Genomic DNA, 19,862 nt, shown 5'->3' with positions numbered 1-19,862 from the left:
TGAATTGATGAGAGGCTCACTTGTTTTAGAAGTGGCCTGTTTGGTCTTTCATATTTTTATAACTCTTTGGCTCTTTGTGCTGCTTTCTGGGTGAATTCCTCAAGACTCTTTTACAATACACAAATATTCTATTTCACTAGCTCTAGTCTGGAATTTATCCAGTTTATTGATTCAGTTTAATTTATACTTTTAATTTTAAAACTTTTGATTGACTGTTTCTCATATTTACTTTTTCTTATCTTTTCTGCCAGTTTTTGTTGCAAAATGTCATGTAGTTTTTAGTGGAAGTTACTCATTTTATCTTTTTGAATATCCTAAAACCCTTGGAGCCAGGTATATTTCAGTTAGGAGTATTTAAGATTTTTAAAAAGAGAACTTCTCCAGTGAGGTCTGGAGCAATACCTTGTAGTCAAACTGATCAATCTTTCCCCAGTGAAAAGCATAAATAGGCACACCAAGCCAGATACAGGAAGACTATGTACATAGACTTCTATCAGGTCAGGTCAGACTTTGCCAGGAAATGATGATTGGTTAGGTTAGGTCCAGGGGTCCTCAAACTACAGCCCGCTGAGGACATTTATCCTGCCCGCCAGGTGTTTTTGCCACCGCTGCCTATCCTGCTTAGCAGCTGACTCATCCCGGGCCCACAGTGCACATGCGTGGAATGTGCGCCGCACTCTCCAACAGCCCTCCAATGGTCTGAGGGACAGTGAACTGGCTCCCTGTTTAAAAAGTTTGAGGACCTCTTACCATCACAAAAGTTATAAAACCGATTTCCTTTTCAGAGTGGGGGAATTTCAGCTCATGGACCAGTATACTTAAAGTCTTTGACAGACTATTTCATAAAATTCATCTTATTGGAAGTGAACTCATCTTCTAATTGATGATTTTGTTACCTGTCTTTCTCCATAGTAGATTTCTTTATATGTTTGGAAATTTTATTTGCAGGCTTATTGGCTTATTCCGAATAAGAGGTTTTCATCCTCTCCCTCTTTCTCTACACCTGTCTCAGCCTAGTAGTTTTGCAGTGTCCTACCTAGTCCACTGGACCTTAGCCCAGAGCCAGCCATTACAATGTGCCCCTCTGTTGTCATGATGGTGAGGACAGGGCAGATTGAAATACTGAGCTGGTAGATGGCTTATCTCACTTCCAATCATGAGGCCACATGTTTGATCTTTGGTTTCCAAATTCCACAGCTTCTTATAAAGCCCTAACCCAGATGGCAGATTGGCAGCAATATTGTTTTTAGCTTCTTTTCACAATTAGATGGAACTCTCATCCTTGGCTTCAAAAAATGGGCCTGAATCTGGCCACTGTATCTTACAGAGCATTTTTCGTTTTCCTTATTCTGTGTGAGCTGAACTACTGGCCAAAACAGCTGCTTCCAGACCCAGAGGACAACAGACCTGGGACTTAAGCCCCGTGCCATTTTGAGTTCTTTTACCTATGTTCCATCGCCCATTTACTTTTGATCTCAAATGTATCCTTTTGTTTTTCTTTTAAAATGTTTTATCCAGAGTTGCTGTCCCTTGGAGCAGAAGAGCAAACATGAATTCTCTGTCAGCTGAATTGGAAGTCACCCATCTTTTAAAAATGCTAAATTCTAACCTATTAAAATCCTCCTTTCCTCTCCCACAACTCAGACACTGCTCCATAATTCTTCTCCCCTTTACAAAGAAACTTCTCCAAAGAATTGTCTGCACCCCTGTTTCTAATTCTTTCCATCCTGCTCACACCTCAACCCACTTCAGTCTGGCTTCCACCTCCCACTCCGTTAAATTTTTTTGCCAAGGTTTCCAATCATATCCTGTCACTAAATCCAATATGTATGTTTCGATCCTTATCTGTTTAATTTCTCATCAGCTTTCAAAACTTGCTTATCCCTCCCCTATGTTCTAAAACACTCTCCTATCTTGTTTTTCATAATTTAAGAGTGTCAGGTTCTCTTTCTACCTCTCTGGCTGCTTTGCCGAAATATCATTTACAGCTTCATTCTCCTGTCTGGCCATGGAATGTTAGAATATGTCAAGGCTCAGTCCTAGGCCTTGTCTCACTGCTCTCTATTCTCTCTCTAAGCATTCTCATGCCGTGTGACACACCAGCTTCACACACTTAACTCCCCGGTTGCTATGCCCAGTCCTGCCTCTCCTTTTATATGCAGTGCCGCAGATCTACCTTCCATGTTGACATTAACTCCGTGATGTCTCAAAGCCACCTCAAATTCCATTGCAATGTTCCCTACCTAAGTCGATGCTACTACCATCCATTTCATTGCACAAACCACAATTCCTAGGATCATCCGTGACTTCTTACATCCTTTCCCCCACCAAAGCTAATCTATCCCCAAGTCTATGTCCCATACTGTTCTTGAAACTCTCCTTCTATGTCCCTTGTCCAGTACACCATCATTTTTCATGAAGATCTTGCAGTAGCTTCCTAATTAACTCACCCACATCCAACTCTGGCCCATTGTACCTCCCCATTCATTCTCCATACTATAGCCAGCACGCATATCCTGTTGGGGATATCTGATCATCACGCCTACCCCCTACTCCATGATTGAAAGATTACAATAGCATCTCATTGGTCTTAGGACAGAGATTATTTTAACATGCCTTATAAAGCTGCCCTTTCTACCTCCCAATTTTATCAGAGCCCCTCTGGCTCTCTGTTCCTTGGCCACTCTGGCCTGCCTTCAGACTCCTGGACTTGCAGTGTGTGTGACCCTACAGCCTTATGTGTTGTAGTGTAGCCTCCTACTGCAGGCTGTTCTCTCTGCCCAAATGCTCTTCCCGCCCGTTACATCTTGTTATCTGCTCCTTGTCCTCCACACTCAGCTAAGTTGCTGCTTCTTCAGTGAAGCCTTCCCCTCTCCCTCATTTCCCTGACCACCTCAGGCCCTTGTCTTACATATTTCCATAGCATCTCTGCAGAGCATTTATCACACGTGTAATTTTACACAGTATTTATATAATTATCTAATTATTTGATTAAAGTCTGTCTGAGGGCAGAGACCATGTCTGCCTTATCTCCCATTGTGTGCCCATCCCCTGGCTGGTGGACTGGCATAAGTAGATGTTCAGCAATAGTTGTTGGCCAAATCATTTGAATTCTCATTTTGACATTGGACTTGTTAATTATCTTTCTTAGCTTTGTGTGAGCATCAGATTTGATAAACCCACCTTCCACGTCTTTATCCTGGAGACCAGGAGAGTACAGTTCTGTGCCACAAAACCAGAAAGATTCCTCTAGTTTGACACAGTTTTTATTAAAATTCCTCTTTGTAAAGACAAATAACTGATAAGAACAGCAAACAGTAAAGTTTCTGTTTACCATCTATTTTATGTCTTTTGTCTGAGTTTCTCAAAACCAGCTTTTACCATCAAATGAATTTTGATTTATTCCAACAAAGTCTTCCAAAAATTAATCCTTAGGAGTTAGAGTGGGCAGAATAGTAGAAATTTATAATAGAGTGCTACGGGAGAACTGGCAGCCAATAATAACTTCTGAGAGAGAATGTGGTGTGTCATTAACTTGGGAGTGTTTCATGGTGGGGTAAAGACAGCCAAGCCCTTGTTTGGAGATACCCAGGGGAGAAATGCTGGCAATAACCTGTCCACGTGGACCAGTGGCAGTGCCATATTTCACTCTATAACATCCAGTCAAAATTGCTGTGGATAGTCCACATTTTTTCCTGAAGGAAGTTTTACTATTATTTAAGTCATAGAAAAATCACTATGGCAAATAGCAGTTATGTGATTCAGAGATGTTCGGAAAGAACTGTGAATGTGAGTTTTCTGTAGCCAAGAAGAGGGGGGACCATTTTAACCAAGTGTGGTGAAGCTCACCTGGGCCTCAGCTTCTGGGCTGAGGTGGGCCACTCTGCTAAGGAATAAAGTTCTAATATTGGCTCAGGTATTAAATAGGCATACATACATTGACCCAGCAATTTCACTTCTAGGAATCTTACAGAAATATTATCATAAGGATATATACATGGTGATGATCAGATAGCATTATATGTTGTTAGAAACAACCTAAATGTCCATCCATAGGAGATTAGTTAAATAATTTTATATTCCTACTATGGGATGCTAGGCAGCCATTAGAAAAATGAGGTATATCTGTATGTGCTGATAAAGACACTTGAAATACCATCAAGCAAAAAAAAAAAAAAAAAAAAAGCAAGTCACGGTAAAAAGCAATAATCATAATTATAATCATTAATGTTTTTATAATGCTTATTATGTGCCAAATGCCATTCCAAAAGCCCTATATGTATTAATTCATTTCATCCTCATCACAGTCTTAAGAGGTGGGCACTATTGTTATCCCCATTTTACATAGGAGGATACTGAGGCATACAGATGTTAAGTAACTTGTCCAAGCTCACACAGCTGGAGGCAATGTGATGCAAGACCCCAAGCTCCTAACCAATAGGTGTTATGGTGGGGGACACTTTTCCTGTAAAGAACCAGATAGTAAATAATTTGGGCTTTGCAGGCCACAGGTCTCTGTCACTGTGGTGCACAAGCATATCAAGTTGCTATGATCACAGTTGTTCTTAAAAAAACAAAACGTGTTTACATATTCAGGCATAGAAAATAGTTTGGATGTATGAAAATAGAGCTAGTACCAGTGATTATCCCAGAGTAGGGTGTGTGTCATTTTTACATTATATCCATTCATATAATTTAAATTTCTTTTTTAAAGAACAGAGAGCCTTAAGGCACATTTCCATTCCTCTTATCCCCCAACAGTGATTCCTTTTTACTTCCAGTTTCAGTGTGTCTTTTTTTTTTTTTATTTCGGCATATTATGGGGGTACAGATTTTAAGGTTTCAATAAATGCCCATTCTCCCCCTCCCCCCACAAGTCTGAATCTCCAGCACAGTGTGTCTTTTATCTTGAGAAACAAGTGGCTAAAACATTCCTGGGGAGAAAGAATAAAAACCCCTGTACTACATCGGGTTTTAGAAAATAAAAATACAGGATGCCCCATTACATATGAAGTGCAGATAAACAATGAATAATTATTGTTTATCTCAATGTAAAATGTAACAGAACACCATGTATTTTATCTGACATCCTGCCTTATGGGACCATATTTCTCACTAAGATGACGTATAGAAATACTTCCAGAGTGTCTTCTTAGCTCTTTTTTCGCCATCGTATGTGAAAGTGTAGCCAATATGTTTTATGTCGGTGACAGTTTGTCTGCTCGGCCTCTCTGACAGGTGGAATTGCATCTGCGGCTGCGCGTGCCACAGGTTGGCCACTATGTGGTCATGCTCGAGTATTCCACGAAGGCAGCCCAGATGTTTGTGGTTGATGTGAGAGTGGAGAGCCCCGGGTCTGTTCTAGCAGGCCAGGTGAACATATACAGCTGCAAGTACAGGTAATCAGTCCCACCCCCCTGGGAACTCCTCTGTCACAGAACAATTAAGAAATATGCCTTAGGAATACTGGTTTTTATTTGCATTGGAAAGTTGTTTCCTTTTTGAGGCAGATCTTGAAAACACACAGGTGAATAGTTTTGTGATCCAACACCATCCCCAGTGTGGGTGGCAGGAGTCTTCTCTGTTGGCAGCATCTTGAAAATGTTGCATTTTCTTAAACAGCTGTGTGCTATACCTGCCAACTTGGTTCAGATTCACAGGAAGCAGCAAAACCTCTTTATTTGATTTTCTGTCCCTCTGGTGTGGGGCAGTGAACTCTGTGCTCTCACCTCAAAGGCCGTGCCAAGTACCAGTGTGCGTGGCTTAAAGAAAAGATTCATTCTCAATAACATGAGGAGGTGCACACCCACCTTCATAACACGACACACCTTCAGAACTGGGGATAATGAATGTTTGGTGATTGTCAGATTTAAAAAATGGAGAAAAGGCTTTGTTCTTTATTCTCAACAAATTCTAAAAGAGCTGTAACCAACAAAGGCCTTAAAAATTTGCCACGATGAAGTTCTTCTCTTCCAAGAGCACTGACAGGGGTTTATTAAAATGATTTTCTTTGCATAATATTTCAAGATACATGCAAATGTTCAGAGCATGCTTTAATTAAAGAATCAGCACAAGGGGTGTTTCCACATGAAATTAATTGTATAATAAATGGCATTGCAAGTTGGAGTCCCTTGAAACAGCAGGTGGAGAACCGCAGTAAACCCATCCAGTTTTTGGCCAACGCCTTGAATATTTTATTACTAAGATTTCATGTTGCTTTTTGTCAAACCCAAGATGACCTGAAGAAGTTGGACATTTTCCCTGTAGTAAAAATGAAAAAAACTTATGAAAAGAGTTACTTTTAGTAGCTTGGAATGGAAACTTTTGTGAGACTCAATAAATGGTTATTGAATTGACACCATGCTGTCAGCAACCCTGCACAGCCTCTGTGAAGACTCTGTCTGTGGGACGATGATAGAGAAACCAAAGGACATGATTGTATCTGGATTTTTAACAGGAGCCTGAGATGGGCCTAAAAGAGTTCCCAGAATGTTCTGTCATTATCTGAAAATATGAGCTGCATCTATAGGTGACATCGGCAACCACTAGAATGGACACTCCCAGGTGGGTGGGTCACCACATCACTGGAGCCTGCCCCTGGATCTGGGGCAGGGATTCTCCACACCACGTCTATCTAAGCCCACCCCCCAGGGCAGCTCCTGACTCCTTCCCCCTCCAGATTCCATGGCTAAATTCCTTTTCAGCACACACAGTGGAGATGGCTAAGGGGACAGGAGGAAATATTCATGATGACCCTGGTGACCCTCTGAATCCTCTCAGAAGAGCTCTGAGAATATCCGTGCCAAGGAGAGGAGTGATTTCAAAACCAAAGAAATAAAGGTCGCCCTTGCAGGATTCCATGAATATTGTTTCATGACCTTTGTCTGAATGGAGTTATTGTGGGTGAACTGCATGTCATTCTGCAGATCATTTTGGCTCTGAACATGACAACACCAAAGTTCTGCTTCATGAGTTTCTATCCTTAGAATCCTAGGATGGTATTGCATTAGACTATTATATTTAACCACTGCCAGGAAAGTCCCATGGTATTCTTTTGCTAAAACACTTCCATTTTCTCTTCCTTGCCTGTAATGTGGATAAATGAAAATGAACAGGCTACAAGTATGGGAGTCCAAAAAATATGGTGCATTTGGAAAATATCTGACCCATAAAAACCTATTTCAAATGACAGGCTCTTTCAACATTGCAGCATCTCCTGCTGAGGTTTGAACTTTCCTCAGCATTTCTCAAGTGAGTTCTAATGATGTTAAAAAAATAATATTCCACCATGATAGCAGTGGTGCTAATAGAAACACCACTTTTCATAATAGTGCTGTGGTAAATAAAATCTGATTTCAATAAGAAAGATGATCTTTAATGATTCAATCAATTCAGTTATTACCGTTAGTCTATTTCTCAGTTAGAATTAAATATAGGATAAGGATAATGCTAAAATAAGTGAATCACTTAATATATTTAACTCCCAGGATTACACTTGAATCCAAAAGGAATGTGTTTTAATGGACACACACACACAATACACACACTCACAGAAGGGAAAAGAAAAAATATATTAAGATTCCAGTATATGCCACAAATTATGCTTGCCTCTTCATATATTTTATCTCATTTTAATCCTCACGAAAAAAGTCGCCGCCTAAATTATTACAAATATTTATCAGATATGGTCATTTTGTTTTAATATGACACTACTTCCAAATTATATTTACAGAGAAAATGTGCTATAGAATATTAAGTCATAAATATACTTTAAAAAAACACTTCCTTTATGGGTTTTACCATCAGAGTTGTATTCTTTGATTCAAAACTGTGAACTTTTTAAGTGTTCCTGAACTTTATATCTCACCTGATGTGATGGAGGGAAGGGACACCACTGGTAGAAATGAAGAAGGAAGAACCGTGAACAGACTGAGCTTTCAGAGGCAGATGCTCAGTGTCCCCCTGACATCGAGGGAGGCCAGCCATGCTTACCGACTTGGCATGGGATGGGTGACTTTAATTACAAGTGGTCCTGAGAATACTGTGTCTTAGAGATCTGCCATTACTAGGCCTGGGGCTCTATCTCTGGATGACTAAACCAAGTATTCAATTAAGCTGAGTGGAAAACAAGAACGGCAGAGGGAAGGGTCCTTTCCCCACAGAGACTGGGGGCTGCACCTGTCTTCAACTCATCATGCGGGGAAATTCACTATAATGCATCCAGGTATAAATGGGAGGAACCAAAGAACAATCAGCCACCCCACAGGGAAGTGCGAAGTGAGGGAGACTCGGGGAGTCAGGCTAAGGAAACTCTTTCCCTCTTGCAGCTTCCTCTGCCGCAGCGCTGTGATTGATGGCATGAGCCGCATCGCCGTGCACGAGCTGTTAGCAGACGCAAACGTCCAGCTCAGGGCGCACACGGCCCAGTTCCTTCTGGTACGCTTCCATTTTGCCTGTTGAGTTTTAAAAGCATTTTATTGATATCTATATTTTTAAAAAGCTTATTAAAACTTTGGCCGGAATTGCATCTATAAAATTATAAATGCAATCTATAAAACTAACCTAACTAGCAATTCTAACTGTGAAGAATTGCTAGTTTAATAATGTCTATTCTTTCCATCTATAACCTGACTTGCCCCTTCGTTTGTTGGAGCCTTTTTTGATACCGCCTCATAGAGTTTTTAGTCATCAAATTTAAACATATCTCACAAGTTCCCATTTCATTAATTTTTATTCATTCCTACTATTATGAATAAAACATCTCATATTCCCTAGTTTGTTATTATTGCCAGAGTATAGAAATGCCATTGGTTATTGTTCATTATCTTTCCCATTTTACTTTTGTGTTATCTCTGTTAGCATCTTGGTAAATTTCATCAGAATTTCAAAGTTTAAAATAACCTAATTTAAAAAACCCTGTATTTCAAAAGAGTATTGTTTAGCTAAGTAGATATATACTTAAGCATTAAAATACTGAGGATGGCAGGTTAAATAACCTTTGTGTTCTTCCTTGTAAGGCACAACTCGAACATTGAGAATTATGAAAAACAGAGGCAATGGGATCTGGCTAGGAAGGGGTGGCCAGATTTACAATAAATCTCAGGGAATTTCAGATTATCTAAGGGTGAAGCAACTTCCTGTTACTGCTAATATTAAGCAAGTATCACACCCAGGGAAATGCCAGGCCAGCCTGTACTAATGTGTTTGAAATATTTGTGGCTGACAATATTAAAAACGTTGACCTTGCTCTTAAGAAGTAGCTAGAATTCAGTTTTTTAAAATTATCATTATAGAATTACTGCCCTTTTTTTAAACATAGTAATCCAAGTGATAAATTAATGACTGAGTTTCTTGTGTTAATCAAAAGCTAACTCTGGGGACAGTTCCTTCAACAAAGTCCGAATGTGCCTGATAAGAGTCATCCCATATTAGGAAGGGTCATGTCCAGCAGTGGCAGCCCTCTCTTTGAACAGCAGGCTCTCTGGCCACCTACCACGTTTCCCCTCTTCCTGCCAACAGGTCTGAAAAGCCAGCATTGGCCCACGGCAGAAGAGAAAAAACAGGCATCAAAAGTTACTGAAAAGAGTTGTTTTGGGACTTTCCTAGGACATGGTTCTCAGTTCTGTTTATGTATTTATTCCAACAGCAATGTAATCAGTGAGTCTACATAACAGTAAAAAGGATCCGTTGCACATAATAATACCATAGGGCATGCTTTCCTGCAACATTCACTACTTTAATGATTTTAATTTTTCTGGATAAATTCTTTACTTAATAGCTTTTTTAAAAGAGTGTGCTATACCATACCATTGATTTTGCTGATAACTGCTATGTGCATTTTTGCCTTGTATTTTTGCTCAATAGCATCAAATTTGTATCATACCCATTGAAGAATTCTCAACTGAATACGTGAGACCTCAGGTGCACTGCATTGCCAGTTATGGGCGATTTGCTAATCGAAGGTAATATGTGTCCTTCCTCTCTCCCTGTTTGTGCTGTGAGTAATACTGTGATACTTTTACCTTATACTTAACTTCAGAAATGATCGTAAACCAAGGTGCTAAAGTCTGGTGATGGATTTAAAATTAAAAGCAAAGAAAAACTAGCTGAATAATTTAGCCCAGCGTTCTTTCCAGAATTCCATAATATCGGGAAGCTGACACAGTAGCAGCTGGGGACATGGATAAGCCCAGCTCTTGAGGGCAGGGACCCTTAGCCCTATTCTGAGCCCTTGAAAAGATTCATTTTGTCTCAATCCTTTAATCACTGTGTCTGCGGCTCTTCATTTGAAAAACCATGAAAGTCATGACCTATCTCACAACTATGTCATGAGAATGAGCTAACTAATGCTCACTGGGGTTTTGGTAAGGTTGTTTTGCTATAGATTCAAAAACAATTTATAGACACAGGCATGAAATCTTGTGCTCACGGTTAGGACAGTAGGAACCACTGAGATGATGTAAATCTGTCTGTTGCTAAGAGAGATGCTATTATTTGTTCTCTTTTATACAGTGTTATGTCAACATTTATGACAAGAAGTGAAGAATATTTTATTGCATTGATCTCATTTTAACAATTTTAGTTCTGGACAGGGAAGTTTCAATAAGTTTCTTTCTAGCTTATTTTACTTCAAAATTAGGATTTTCTTTCTGTTTTAGCTAGTTGTATTATATCGTATTGTATAGGTATTGTTTAGCTAGTTGTATTGTACACTTGGCTAATGGACTACATGGGGTTACCCTTAGGTAAAGATCTCCAAAATCCTCTGGATCCTTTTGACGTTCCCATAGTCCTATGCTCAGAGTCTGTCTCTTCATTGATGTCCTGTAGTTTTTGGCTGATTTTAAAATATTCTACTTTTCAGTGCCACCTGTGTCTCCCAGGCCCACGAAACTCCTCCCATGGCATTAATTTTGGACGTCCCAAGTGGTGGGCCTGTCCCTCGTCTGCCCCAGGATCCTTCACCTTCTGCTAATATTGTGACTGGAGTCACCTTGAAGGCACCACAGGTATGACTCCCCTCGAGGGTGCTGTTCTTAAACCAAAGGTTCTCAAAGGGTGGCCCCTGAAACAGCAGCATCCACATCACTTGGGAACTTGTTAGGAATGTAGATCGCAGGCCTCACCCCAGAACCACTAAATCGGAAACTCTGGGGGTAGGGCCCAGCAATCTGTGTTTTAACAAACCCTCCCATGATTCTGATGCCCCTAAAATTTGAGAACTTCCACTGTCTTTGGTGGAGAACCCCAGAAATATAGGCAGCTGGTTAATCCTGCCTGTGACCACCCAGCCTGATGTGCCCTTTTTCTCCTGAGCTCTGTCCCCATGATCCACATTTTATCATTTGGCAATTTTTCAGGCCTCACATCGTGATACCTCATGTTTTCATGGCCTGCTGCTGTTTGATGTTGTTGAGTTTATTAGTTTTCTTCCCGAGTTGGATCGTAAGACTTTTAGAATAGTGGCTGTGGCTGATAAATGTCTTTATATCCCCCACTGCACCAATGCAGCACCTTGTAGGCAGGAAATCCTCAGTGAATGTTTATTGATTAATCAGCTAGAGCATGAAGGGTAAAATATTATATTTTTTCACTGTAAACTACAAAATGACAGGACTTTCTTAGTTTTGGATTATGAAAATACACTTAGGGTTCTGATATTAAAGGTTGAATATCCCTTATCCAACATGCTTGGGATGAGAAGTGTTTTATATTTTGAATTCTTTCAAATTTTGGAATATTTATGTTATACTTACCAGTTGAGCATTCCTTATCTGAAAATCTAAAATACTGCAATGAGAATTTCCTTTGAACGCCATGTCAGTGCTCAAAAAGTTCTGGATTTTGGAGCATTTTGGATTTTGGATATTTGGATTAGGGATACTCAACCTGTATTATGTCCTTGTAATCCCAAAGATGGCTCATGTCAGTTCACATTGCACTGAGTTTGGAAGTTAACAAGATCTGAGGGATAAAATCGATTAAGGTCCCATACAGGGAAGGCAGCCTGGAATAGTATGGCGAGATGAGTTGAAAGCAAGGTGACAGAGTCAAGTACTCATCTAAAAGGTGAGGATGATCTTTTTTTGTTATTGTTGTGCTGTTGGTGGTGGTGGTGTAGATTTTTTCAGGTTAAAGGATTTATTATTCACACAGTGAAGCTTTCTGGGGAGAGCAGGGCTCACACCCAAGCTGGAGCAAAAGGAGAGCCATGCTCTGCTCTTTACCATGGCTGGTGGGCGTGGAGGGAGAGCCGGGCAGTCCAGGGAGGACTCCCTCTCCCGTGGGCTGGAGTGTGGTTTGAGCAACCCAACCACGTCTAGGGAGGGAGCCTCTGGGCTTTCTTATCAGCTTGTCCAGTGTGGGACAGAAGGCAGAAGGGAGTGATGGAGATTGACAGCTGTCAGTGAGCAAACGTCCCTAGAGCTGGAGCAGGTGCAGTGGCTCACACCTATAATTCCAGAACTTTGAGAGGCCCAGGTGGGAGGATCACTTGAGGCCAGGAGTTCAAGACCAGCCTGAGCAACATAGTGAGACCCTGTCTCTACAAAAAAATAAAAAATTAGCCAGGTGTGGTGTCATGCACCTATAGTCCCAGCTACTCAAGAGGCCGAGGCAGGAGGATCGCTTGAGCCCAGGAGTTTGAGGCTGCAGTGAGCTATGATCAAACTACTGCACTCTAGCCCAGGCAACAGAGTGAGACTGTATTTCCAAAAGAGAAAAAAAAGTAGAGTTGGCCTCTTTATTACATGGTTATTATGAGTAGTACTGCTATGAACATTCTTGTACAGCCTTTTGACAAAACATATGCATTTCTTTTTTTATTTTCATTTTTATTGAACAAAATTAATTATTTTCAATTAAATATATACATTTCTGTTGAGTATGTACTCAGGAATGCAATTGCTGAGTTATATGTTTGACTTTGGTAACTATTAGGCTGGTGCAAAAGTAATTGCGGTTTTTAGCATTGTTGAAATTTGCCATTTGATATTGGAATACATTCTTAAATAAATGTGGTTATGTTATACATCATTTTAGTGCACATTTCTTGCTTTATTTTTTTGCTAATGACTTGTTACTTGCTGTTTATTTTATATTTAGTTTAGACTATGGAAATGATGTTAGATAAAAAGCAAATTTGAGCCATTTTTTAAATTCAAGTTCAAAATGGGTCGTAAAGCAGTGGAGACAACTTGCAACATCAACAACGGATTTTGGCCTAGGAACTGCTAGCAAACATACAGTGCAGTGGTTGTTCAGGAAGTTTTGTAAAGGAGACGAGAGCCTTGAAGATGAGGAGTACAGTGGCTGGCCATGGGCAGTTGACAATGACCAATTGAGAGCAATTGCTAAAACTGATCCTCATACAACTACATGAGAATTGCCTAAGAGCTCACTGTCAACCATTCTATGGTTGGTCATTCGGCATTTGAAGCAAATTGGAAAGGTGAAAAAGCTAGATAAATAGGTGCCTCATGAGCACTGTCATTTTGAAGTGTTGCTTTCTCTTCCTGTACACAACAACAAACCATTTCTTGATCGGATTGTGGCTTGCAAAGAAAAATGGATTGAATACAACAACCAGTGATGACCAGCTCAGTGGTTGGACCAAGGAGAAGCTTGAAAGCACTTCCCAAAGCCAATCTTGCACCCAAAAAAGGTCATAGTCACTGTGTCATGGTCTGCTGCCAGTCTGATCCACTGTAGCTTTCTGAATCCCAGCAAAAACAAATCAATGAGATGTACCAAAAACTGCAACTCCTGCAGCTGGCATTGGTTAACAGAAAGGGCCCAATTCTTCTCCACAACAATGCCTCACCACACGTTGCACAACCAAAGCTTCAAAAGTTGAATGAATTAGGCTCCGTAGTTTTGCCTCATCCACCATATTCACCTCACCTCTCACCAACCGACTACCACTTCTTCAAGCATCTCAACAACTTTTTGCAGAGAAAATGCTTCCACAACCAGCAGGTTGCAGAAAATGCTTTCTGAGAGTTCGTTGAATCCTGAAGCATGGATTTTTATGGTACAGGAATAAACAACTTATTTCTCATTGGCAAGAATATGTTGATTATAATGGTTCCTAATTGGATTAATAAAGATGTGTTTGAGCCTAGTTATAATGATTTAAAATTCATGTCCAAAACCAGTTACTTTTTCACAAACCTATACTACCAAACTGTTGTCCAAAAGATATATGTACCAAATTACCCCCTCCAACAACATTTGTGTTTGTTCCTCAGTTTGTTGATCTATGAGTGAGAGATATTTGATTTGTTTCCAGTTTTTGTGATTACAAGTAAATCCGCTATAAACATACATGTGAAAATTTCTGTGTGAATATTAGACTGTCATTTCACTTGGATAAATACCTATGTATTCTTTTTTAATATTTAAATACTCTGTGATTCTAGTTATTCATAGCTCTTCAACTTGAGGGTTTTTTTTCTCCTTTTTTCTCTTAGAATGAAGTGACCCTGAGGGGACTCGTTCCACACCTGGGCCGATACATCCTTGTCATCCACTTTCATCAAGCAGCACACCCGACGTTTCCTGCGCAGGTGTTGGTGGATGGTGGGCAGCTGTGGTCAGGTGAGCTCAGGCCCCGCTAGCCCGCGGCCTTGTCCTCCTAGTCATGTGACAGGAAGTCCCCTCTCTCTCCTAGGTTCCTTCCAGGCCTCTTTCTGCCCTCATGTACTTGGCTGCCGGGATCAAGTGGTCTCCGAAGGCCGGGTGGAGTTTGACATCTCAAAGCCTGAGGTGGCCGTGACTGTGAAGGTTCCAGAAGGAAAGTCCTTAGTTCTGGTGCGTTCTGCTTGTCCCTCAACTTGCTTCTCCCATGGCTGCCTTGGTTGGCCATTCTTTGTGTTTGTGTGACCCATGGTCATAATTCTTCCAAGGAGTTGATGTCAAATTTATAGAAAAATGTTTACATTTTACAGTATCTTTTACCAAAAAAAAGAAGGAAAAAAAAAAAAAACACGTGATAATTAAAGTCCAGGGAAATGGGATTGATCAAGAGTGAGTGTCTTATCTCTCCACTGGCCCCTGCTCCCACCTCACCCAGCTGGTCTCTCTCTGAAGCATTTAACACTCCTTCCTTTGGCTTCTACATGTGTTTTCTCAGTTTTCTCCCACTCTTTCTAGTGTTTTCACAGTGGTTTCTCTTTTCCCTTGTCTCTGTATGTAGAGTCAGTCCCCTTTAGTTCAACACTGAGCTCCTTGTATCATTTCTCTGTGGATATGTCACCTGCACCCATTAACTCTGTCCTCTCTTCTGTGGGAAGGACACCCACATCTGCAAATTCCTCTCTGATTTTTCCAGAACTGCAGGCCCAGTGTGTGACTGCCTGCTGTGTACCTGAACAGCTACTGACCTCGCAGGTCCCTCACACGCAGCCTGCTCCCTGCACGGCTCTGGGGTGCCCCACCCTGTTCACTACTGTGATGATGGGATCCAGCACCCGGCGTCTTACTGAGCCCTCTTCTCCACCTGCTTTGTGACCACAGCCTGGCACCACGTGCCATGGTGCACCCTCTGCCATGTCTCTTTCAAGCATCTGTTCTGTTCTGGTTCCATCGTTCTCTTTGACCATCCTCACAAACAAGTGGGACCAACCACCTGCTGTGGTCTCCCTTCTTCCGTCCCACCTCCATGTCCTGGCAGTGACCTACCTGACCGAAGGGCTCAGAGCATGCCACGCGACTCCCCCCGACTGATGGGATACTGTCCGTGTGCTTCCCCCAGATCCACATGCTTCACTCTGGCATCCACTTACGATCTCTGTCTAATTCATTGTTCATGCTCCTCTCCTGCCATTCCTCTGCTCCAGGGCTCCCTTCTCTGGCCATGCTAACCCATGCTTAAGCCCTCGGATATGCCATTTCCTCTCATGCCACCAGGCTTTCTCCTGCTGTCCCTTTTTCTAACACTTCTACCCACTTCTCTACCTGGAGAAATCCTGCTGACCTATACACCCAGCTCAGAATTAATTCATCTTCTCTGTAAAACCTTCCAGGGAGCCAGGCACCATTGCCTGGACCCTGCCCTGGTGCCCTCCAGTTCTGTGCTGTGCCTCCTTGGCCCTCTGAGGGTGTTGTCTTCCTGGGGGCAGGGCCCTGACTAGTCATTTTGTGTCTCTTGTGCCTAGAACACTGCCTGAAACATGGTGCTTGCCAAACGTTTATTGCATTGAGTGTCATGAGAGCAGTAAACTCTCTGTGAGCTGTAAGCTGGTGTGCAGTTGACAAAGACGTTTGAAAATTCCTACAGCATTTGCAATAGACATGGTTTCTTCTGCCTGTGTAAATCAGACTAAGTAGTACTTTTAAAGACTGGGGCTGCAGTTATTCATGATAGAGTACCAGGTATGATGTAAACTTCAGAAGCAATCCAGGGCATTGTTCCTGCCTCTTCAGTTTGTTCACCTTTAAAAATATAAAACATCAATATCTAAAGATACAGGGCACTCCCAGGCATGGGTCACAAAGGCCCTGCTTACCCCCCAGGTCCCCAGCCCAGCCAGCTCTCAGGGCTGCTGCTTCTCTGAGCAGGTCAGGCGTCTGCCTGGGTGCTTGCTGCTCTCTGCACAGCAGTGTGGATTGAGCTTCCAACCCCAGCTTGTGTTTGCTCTTGTGCTTTCATAAATCCTCATTCATTTGGCCTTGGACTTAATAATAGAGAGCATTGTTCTTGATGAAGATAAAGTCCAGGTTGAGCATCCCTTATCCGAAATGCTTAGGATCAGAAGTATTTTGGATTTTTCAGCTTTTGGAATATTTGCGTTATGCTTACAGGTTGAGCATCCTTAATTGGAAAATCTGAAATCCGAAATGCTCCAAGGAGCGTTTCTTGTGAGCATGACTTTTGAGCATCATGTTGGCGCTCAAAAAGTTTCAGATTTTGAAGCATTTTGGATTTTCGGATTAGGGATGCTCAATCCACATACTGAGTAGCCTTAGATGTGCATGTCATTGGAAATCCAAAGGCATGCTGATGGGTTTCTTTTAGGTCCGAGTTCTAGTGGTGCCTGCAGAGACTCATGACTACCAAATACATCACAAAAAATCAGTGGACAAGTCATTCGAGTTTATCACCAATTGTGGAGGAAACAGTTTTTATATTGAGTAAGTGTCACTCTGTGGGGAGGCTCTGGAATGCACGGGGCACTCCCACATTCCTGACCAGAGTGAGGCCCAGGGAGGGGCTGGCCCTTGGGTCTGTCCTCTTCCTGTCACCGCCCAAGGGAGTGGCAGTGAGTCTGGGTCTGGGGAGGAAGACACTTCCTGTGCACTGGTCAACCTCTGACAGACCTCACCATGCACCATCTGGGAATAGGGACCACCCTCAACTTTGAACTCAGTGGAGGTCGTCCCTCCAGACTGGATTCGGGGACTGATTAGGAGTTTCTCCTTCTCCTTGCTGCTTCCTGTTTCCCAGTGCAGATTCCTGAGAGACACAAAACAGGGCGGCCTTCACTGGGAAGGATGTCAGTCCCAGTCCCCCTTGGCCATCTGAGTGGGGAGTGTCCAGAGACACGACCTCCCTGCCCTCTCTCCATGCACCCATGAATGCCAAGAGATGGGGCAGCCCTGAGCATCAGCTCCTGCCATTCTCTTCTGAGGACACCCCCTCCCCTGGCACCTCGAAGGTATCCTGAGGCACCCAGGGGCTCTGGGGCCCTGGGAGACAGATAGCTGCCTCCAGTGTGGCGAATCTTCAGAGCAAAGGCTCTGACAGCTGTGGCTTAGAGCCTGCTCAGCCACACCAGAGCCCTGCAGCCTTGGGAATGTCATTCAACTTCTAGGAACCTTAGTTGCCTTATCTGTGAATTGGGGCTTGGGCCCAATAGGTTGGGAGGTTGGGAAGTCATGTGAGGTATAGATAAGGCCTCCAGCACATGACATTCCATGAATGTTGGCAATTCTCCTCTTCATTATCTTTGGTTTAGTTTTATTATTACACATATAGGTGTATTTTTGGGGGGTAGATTTTTTTTTTGAGGCATAATTCACACACCGTAGAGTTCATCTTTTAGGTGTATTTTCACCCTTTTATTCCAGCCGCCCAAGTCTCCACTGACCAGTCCTGTGATGTCTTCTCCTGCAGCGGACACATGGGCTGAGTCCGGATGGGTGTCTTCCCACTGTTCCCAGACTGCAGAGCCCTGAGCCCCTCCCGAAGTCACTGCTGGTGGAGCAGGTGGTGCAGGGAAGGTTGGAACTGTTTCCAGGCACACCTCCCAGGACATCACCATGACTCGTTTCTGTCTCCACAGCCCCCGGACAGCCTCCGAATTCTGTAAGAATTCTGCCAGGTCCCTGGTGGCCTTTTACCACAAGGGCGCGCTGCCTTGTGAGTGCCACCCTGCCGGGGCCATCGGCCATCCCTGCAGCCCTGAGGGTGGGCAGTGCCAGTGCCGGCCCAACGTCATCGGGCGGCAGTGCACCCGCTGTGCCCCCGGCCACTATGGATTCCCACGCTGCAAGCGTAAGTGCACGTTCCCGGACGCCTGAGGTCTTCTCTGGTTCTGTGTGGAAGATGCTCATCTGGGCAGACACTCATTCTAGACTTTCTGTGTGCTGGAGACTCACCTGGAGAGCCGTGCAATGCAGAGCCTGGTTCAGGAGACCTGGGTGAGACTCTGCATTTCTAATAAGCACCCAGGTGACTCCCATGTCGCTGGTCCATGGACCACACTGTGAGTAGCAAGGTTCTAGAAGATAAGTGTTTGTGACTCCCATGCCGTGTGACCTATGCATTTGGCAAAGCAGGTGAGTAGAAATAGTCTTACACATCAGAGTCTTGGACAGCTCAGTCCCTTACAGTGGAAGCCCAGCCAAAACTCAGTTGAGATAGGAGAGCCAGGGTCACACAGGTGTCCTACTCACACAAGAAGCCCTCAGACCTTTGTCTAAGAACTGCCCTGTGGCCTGAGGTATAGGGTTCCCACTTTATTTGGCAGCAGTGAGGAATGCAGAGCCTCCATGTGGCGACCATCCTTTGCCTGCACGAGGGGCTGGGGGCCCTGCTGCTGCATCCTCCCCTGACCCTGGGCTTTGGACCCACAGTGCCCTGGGGTGATGCGGATGTAGAGAAACTTCAGGGAGCTCTGCCTAGTGAGCATCCCCCTGCCTACTTCCAGAACCCCCTAGTGGACAGAAGCCCCACATTAGAATGGCACATGGCGGCCCTTGGTCAGCTCCTCGGAGTATCTATCCTGGAGCCAGTCGGTCCAGATGTGCCTCATTCTGCATTCACATGCTGTATCTAAGGGTCTTGGCCCCAAGAAATGGGCTTTTCAGGTCAAAACCTTTCTCCCAGACCCATTGGAAGCTTCTGGAAATCCTGGCAGTAGGTGCAGTCCTACTGGAGGCCCAGCGGCATCTAACCGTCACATGGTGTCTCTTTCTCCCCTGGCCAGCGTGCAACTGCGGCCGGCGCCTCTGTGAAGAGATGTCGGGGCGGTGCCTCTGCCCCCCGCGCACAGTCCGGCCCCAGTGCGAGGCGTGCGAGACACACTCCTTCAGCTTCCACCCGCTGGCTGGCTGCGAAGGCTGCAACTGTTCCCGGAAGGGAACTGTCGGGGCTGCCACCCCACAGTGTGACCGGGACAGTGGGCAGTGCAGGTGAGCTCAGGTGGAGTAGCCTGCCAGGTCCTGTCACAGGGTGGGGGGGAGGTAAGAGGCCATCTGTCCACACTGGCTATGATCACTCCCCACTCCCCACGTGTCAGGAGTATCTGGTTTTCACCTGGGGTGAACTTCCCAGTCAGAATGTGTTGCAGTGGGTGGAGGCTGCAACCCTTCAGGCTCAGGGTAGCTGGACAGAGCCTGGGTGGCCAGATCACCAGCTG

The 19,862-nt window shown here is 43.5% G+C and overlaps 1 protein-coding gene across 1 annotated transcript in view; it reads left to right on the top strand.

Annotated features, from left to right (window-relative positions):
• LAMA3 (laminin subunit alpha 3) overlaps positions 1–19,862 on the top strand; it is a 225,649-nt gene that overhangs the window by 113,034 nt on the left and 92,753 nt on the right. The window contains exons 24-32 of the mRNA XM_075993589.1: positions 5,239–5,399; positions 8,328–8,436; positions 9,865–9,962; positions 10,865–11,009; positions 14,472–14,598; positions 14,672–14,811; positions 17,018–17,133; positions 18,285–18,496; positions 19,431–19,635. Coding sequence (XP_075849704.1) covers positions 5,239–5,399; positions 8,328–8,436; positions 9,865–9,962; positions 10,865–11,009; positions 14,472–14,598; positions 14,672–14,811; positions 17,018–17,133; positions 18,285–18,496; positions 19,431–19,635 — 1,313 coding nt within the window. The remainder of the gene's footprint in view (positions 1–5,238; positions 5,400–8,327; positions 8,437–9,864; positions 9,963–10,864; positions 11,010–14,471; positions 14,599–14,671; positions 14,812–17,017; positions 17,134–18,284; positions 18,497–19,430; positions 19,636–19,862) is intronic.

Source organism: Microcebus murinus, chromosome 17, assembly GCF_040939455.1.
Source record: "Microcebus murinus isolate Inina chromosome 17, M.murinus_Inina_mat1.0, whole genome shotgun sequence".
In the NCBI taxonomy this organism is placed as follows: Eukaryota; Metazoa; Chordata; class Mammalia; order Primates; family Cheirogaleidae; genus Microcebus; species Microcebus murinus.
This window is presented reverse-complemented; position numbering and strand designations above follow the sequence as displayed.